Here is a 5,317-nt window from a genome sequence, read left to right as displayed (position 1 = left end):
TTGTGGTACCAGGAATTGAACTCATGACCCTGTGCTTACCAGGCAAGTGTTTATTCTACTGAACTATCTCCCCAACCCTAAGTCACATAAATTCAGAGAGAGCAGCTCATTAATCTTTCCTCCTTGGAGGCTCGTGCCTGAGTCTGTGCAACGCCTACTGAGTCCTGCAGAAAGAAAACCATGTCTTAGCCAGGGAGATAGCTCAGTGGTTTAAGTGCCTGCCTGGCAAGCACAGGGTCCTGAGTGCAATCCCCAGTACCTCAAACATTAAAAAATTAAAAAAAAAACTAGTAGGTGTGGCACACCCCTGTAATCCCAGCCCCTGGGAGGCTGAAGGATCACCATGTGGTTCTGCCAGAAAGGTCACCACGCGCGGTTCCCACCGTGCAGCTGTTCGGGGAGCCCTAAATTCTCCCTCTTTTTACTAGTTGGGACCCTTTCAGTTACAGGCATCAGAAAACCCGATCAGGGCTGGGGAGATGGCTCAGTGGAATAAGCACTTGCCTGGCAAGCTCAAGGGCCCGAGTTCAAATCCCCAGTTTTGAAGAAGAAAAAAAAAAAAAAAAGGATCTTGCGGTTTAAAAAAAAAAGAAAGAAAACCCTATCGGAAGAGGACTACTAGTATTGGATGATTGAGAAGCCCATACATCCATCTATGTTCAGGCACAGGCCCTCATGCTTGCCAGGGAAGCACTTATTCCACTGAGCCATCTCCCTTTTTAGGGCGATCCTCTTGCCTCAGGATGCTGGGATTGTAGGTGCTGTTTTTAAATTTATTTATTTTATGTGTGTGTGTGTGTGGCCAGCTCAGCCCACCAGGGGGCGGGGCTGGCTGGCATGTGGTGCTGGGGGATTGAACCTTTCTCCCTGTGCTTTGCTTAAGCTTGTTCTAAGTAGGTGCTTTAGACCACTGAGCCATCTCACCAGCCCCCACACCTGGTTTTGACATTTCAGTCTTTTAAATCCAAATCCCCAAGGAGAGAAAAAAGATCAAATATTTTGAGCAAGAGATGTGGCTAGAATGGTACAGCACTTTCCTAACATGCATGAGGCACTGGCTTCAATCCTCAGCACCAACAAAAAGGACACAGCGCTTGTGTCTCACCCTTCCCAGCAAAGATCCCAGGGCTCACCCTAATTGGATGACTGCAGTCATGTGCTATCTCTAAGCCAGTCTGTGGCCAGCGCCCTCAGGGCACAATTTCCTTCAGAAGGAAGTCACAGGTTCTAGTGCTGGAGAGTGCAAATAGGGAACTGAACTTCTGAAAACTGGACACTGCTTTTCCCAAGAGGACAGCAAGGGATGGTCTTTGGTGGCAAATGCAGCAGATGTCCCCTGTGCCTTCCAGCAAACAGCTGGAAGGCACAGGGGACATCTGCTCAGGCCCAAGAACCTGAAGGCTGTGCCCTGCACGCTGCATTAAGATGGGGTTGGGGCCGGGGAGATAGCTCAGTGGCCTAAGCGCAAGGTCATGAGTTTGATCTCCGGTACAAAAAAGGACGGGACTGTCAGTGGGCCACCTGATTCTCTTGCCACTATGGGTAGCTGCGCTGGTGGCAAGGTCTCCGGAGAAGAGGGCCGCAAGGGACAGATGTGAGCACACCTGTGTCTTGGCCTGGGATGCTGGGCCAGCAGTGGGGAGTGGGAGGGTGTCGTGAGGCGGCTGTCACCAGGAGACCACGGAGTGTTGGGGAACCTGGGACTCTGGCATCAGCCCTTGCAGGCCCAGAGAGGCAGGCTGGCAGTGAACTCTGTCCTCAGCAAGGAGGACGTGCAGATCCTGAGCTACAGCCCGTCTGTCCCCAGGGGCGGTCCTGGGATCTGCCACACTCAGGCTATCTGAGCACAACCAGTGCCAGGCCCTGGGGAACCCCAGGGACCGGAAGCCAGGCTGACCCCTGCCGACTAGAGCCAGCCCAGAGCCCGCTCTGGCCCTGGGATGGAACCTGGCTGCCCGCAGGGGAGGGCATGGGGACGATGCTCTCGTGTCCAGCCAGCGTCGGAGTGGAAAGGAAGGGCTGCTGGCCCGGCAGAGCAGAGGGGGATGGGGCCGCCCCGGCCTCGGGCCCTAGGGCCCAAGACATTGCTCAGTCCAGAAGCAGACCGAAGAGACCTGCAGGCCCTCCCGGGCCGCCAGAGGGCGCCCGTCCCCTGCTAATCCTCCAACCTGGGGCGGCCGCGGCCAGACCAAGGGAAGGGACTTGGGGAGTGGGATCTCGGTCGTCGGGAACCCACTGGGCGGGTTCCCAGCTGTGTGCTGGGTTCAAGACTAGGGGACAGTGTGTTCTGGGGTGCAGCCAGGGCAGTTTAGAGACAAAGCTCTGCTGCGGCCAGGGGTGGCTGACGGAACCCCTCATCAAGGGCGACTGGGAAGTCTGCCAGTCCCCACACAGCTGTCCCCATTTTGCAGAGGGGATTGAAGGCCCCTATTAAAGTGACTGTGACGTCCTTCATGGGGTCCAGGGTGAGACTTGTGCCCGGCTCCCTCTCCTAAGGTTCCCTCAGTGCCACCTCCCCAGGGAAGCCCTCCTTGGTTACAACATGGACTTTTGTGTTTGCTTTTGTCTTATGTGGGTGCTGGGAATTGAAGTTAGGACCTCAGGTCAGTGTTCCACCACAAAACTACATCCGCAGCCTCCCTTTATTTCTGGTAGCAGGGTCTTGCTTACTAACCTGGTCAGGACCCTTGGGCCTCAGCCTCCGGAGTACAGGACCTGAGATTACACGCCTGCCCCACCTCCGAGCCCCTCCCGACGCCCTGGGCTTCTGGAGGAGTCTAGTGCAATGGGTGGGGCCGCGGGATCGGGAAAGGCAGAAGGTGGATGCTAGCCAGCGTTAGGAGAGGGAGCTTCCGCACGACACATGTGTCCCCGACCTCCCCGCGAACCACCCAAAGGAGCTGGTAACCCTGCATGGGCAGAACACGAACACTCCATCATGGTCCCTGAGGACAGCGGCCTCGTCCGGGCCACCTCCCACCTGCTCACTGGCAGGGTCGTCTCATCCTCCGGGAGCCGCCCCGCCCTGCCCCCTGCCGTCCCGAGGTGCAAGATGCAGGACTTACCTTGCTGGGGAGAACAGGGGCACTGTCCCCCACCCCGCCGCCCGCCCAAGCCCCGTAATCCTAAAGGGGCAATGCCCAGCACCACCGCCAGAGGGCACCGTGAGGCACCACAAACCCGCGCTCTGCCCAGACCTCCGAAGCCCAGGCTTGGCACCGAGTCACTACACCCGGGAGTCACTACACCGGGAGGTCTCTTGAGACCATCCGCAGGGGCTGAACCAGTAAGCAGCCCCCACCGCGCTGGGTGTGAAGCTGTGCAGCCAGCCGCGCAGCCAGGTGGAGAGGTAACCTCAATAGGAGGCTGAGGCAGGAAGACTGAAAGCATGCTGCAGCTCAAGGGCCAGAGACTCACAAGACCTGCACACCTGCAGGGCCCCAAAGAACATCTCCACCCCTGAACCGAGACTCCCCCTCCCAACCTCCCCCAGAATGCTGAAGGAGCCAACACTGAAGAACCAGGCTCGACACGGCATTGTTAGAACAACTCAGCAAAATAAAATTCCGGTTTATTGTTGGACAACATTGTTTCACACATACATCAAACAGGCCAAAAAAAATAAACAGCAACTTCATAGACAAAAAAAGGAAAAAAAGAAACCTTTTATCTTTGGCCTTTTTAACCATCTCATACAAACCAACTACTTATAGTACAGCTAAGTACATACACAAAAAAAGTTACTGGAATGCTCGGAATAAGATTGTTTTTTTGTTGTTTTTGCTTTTTTTACAAGGTTTTTTTTCTCCTTTGAGATTATAATGAACATGGTCACACCACAAGTAAAGTCGGAAGTAGGACAGAGGACGCTCCGAAGGCTGGTTTGGTCATCCGCGGATCATCAAAACTGGCTGACCCCTAACAATATGTACAAAAATATAAAATGTAAATAAAAAATACAAACAAATTTTCCTTTTTAAAGTACTTTTAAGAAAAAAAGCAGGGCCTTGGAAGTTTTGGTTTCTTTTTCCTCCCTGTTGCAAATTCGCGTGTGGTTTCGGTGGGGCGGTGGTGGAGAGCTGTGTATGCTGGTGGCGCTGCCGCGGCGGGGGGGCGCCTCTCTACTCGAAGGTGACCACGTTTAGATTCTGAGACGGGAAGTGGAGGGTGAATAGGTCACGGTGGCCTTTTTTTAGTTAACTTTTCCTTTTTTGCTGTCTAGTCATCCTCGTCGGTCTTCTGCTTCTTGGTATCCACGTCGTCGTCCTGGGCAGAGGAGACGAGTCACACAGGACTCCTGCGCAGCCAAGACCCGCAGCGCCCTCCCGGCCCAACCCGCTCTGCTGTCCCCAGGTGCACCCTCAGGACAGAGGCGCCAGAGGCGAGGACGACCTGGACCTACCTCGTCGTCCTCAGCTGCCCGCTTGCCCGTAGCTGCCTCTGCCTCCTCATCCTCGTCTCCATCCTCTTCCTCACCTGGAAGAGCAAAGCCAGGTGAGCCCACCATGAGGCCCCGCCTGCCCCTTCCTCCCTGAAGACTCAGCCCCATACTCACCATCACCTTCTTCCTCCTCCTCCTCCTCCTCCCCGCCTTCCTCCTCCTCCTCGTCTACCTCGTTGTCGGCCTCCTGTTCGCCATTCTCCTCGTTCTGCACAGAACACACGGCCGGCTGTCAGCCCTGCCCTCCGGGAAGCCGCCCGCCGCCCTGTCCGCGCCCGCCGGCACTCACAGCGTTCCCGTTCGCGGGGGCGTCTCTGCCGTTCTCCGCCTCCTCCACGACCTCCTTCTTCTCCTTCAAGTCCTTCGGAGAAAATCGGGACGCGATTAGGTTCCGAGGGACCCAAAGAGGGCAAGGAGCTCGCCCACACACCCGCCCTGCCCCAGCCGGGTCACTGGGGACCGCGCCGCCGCCCGCCCCCGGGAGCAGCAGCCGGGCGGTGCGCTGGCCGTAAACAAACGCGGCGCGCGGGGGCGGGGCGGGAGCTGCGGGCGGCCAGGCCCCTTGGCGGGTTCACGCCTTCCGCGCCGGTCTTCCGCGCCACAGCCGCCCGCAGGAACAGGACAGCGGGGAAGACGACAGCACGCCCCCGGCGCTCCAGAAGCGCAGCGTCCTAACGTTTCTCGCCTCACACGACTCTGCTCGCCACCGACGCCCACGGCGTCCGGCCAGAGTCCCGATCCCGCAGCCCGGGCACCTGTTGGCCGGGTCCGGTAGCTCCCGCACTCCGGTCAGCGGGCCGCCCGCTCCCGCCCCCTGGCGGCCGCAGCCCCGGGGAGCGAGTGGGGGCGGGGAGGTCGCGGCGCGCAGGCGCGCAC

General features: G+C 57.7%; 1 protein-coding gene across 1 annotated transcript in view; it reads right to left on the bottom strand.

Annotated features, from left to right (window-relative positions):
• Window positions 1-3,550: 3,550 nt before the first annotated feature.
• The window catches only part of Ptma (prothymosin, alpha), a 3,263-nt gene continuing 1,496 nt past the window's right edge, over window positions 3,551-5,317 (bottom strand). The window contains exons 2-5 of the mRNA XM_004637308.2: window positions 4,731-4,802; window positions 4,556-4,649; window positions 4,403-4,476; window positions 3,551-4,266 (exon numbers count right to left, since the gene is read on the bottom strand). Of these exons, the coding sequence (XP_004637365.1) occupies window positions 4,219-4,266; window positions 4,403-4,476; window positions 4,556-4,649; window positions 4,731-4,802 (288 nt within the window). The 3' untranslated portion in view covers window positions 3,551-4,218. The remainder of the gene's footprint in view (window positions 4,267-4,402; window positions 4,477-4,555; window positions 4,650-4,730; window positions 4,803-5,317) is intronic.

Source organism: Octodon degus, unplaced genomic scaffold (assembly GCF_000260255.1).
Source record: "Octodon degus isolate 3935 unplaced genomic scaffold, OctDeg1.0 scaffold00089, whole genome shotgun sequence".
Classification (NCBI taxonomy): Eukaryota; Metazoa; Chordata; class Mammalia; order Rodentia; family Octodontidae; genus Octodon; species Octodon degus.
Note: the sequence above shows the minus strand (reverse complement) of the source record. Positions and strands in the feature narration are given on the sequence as shown.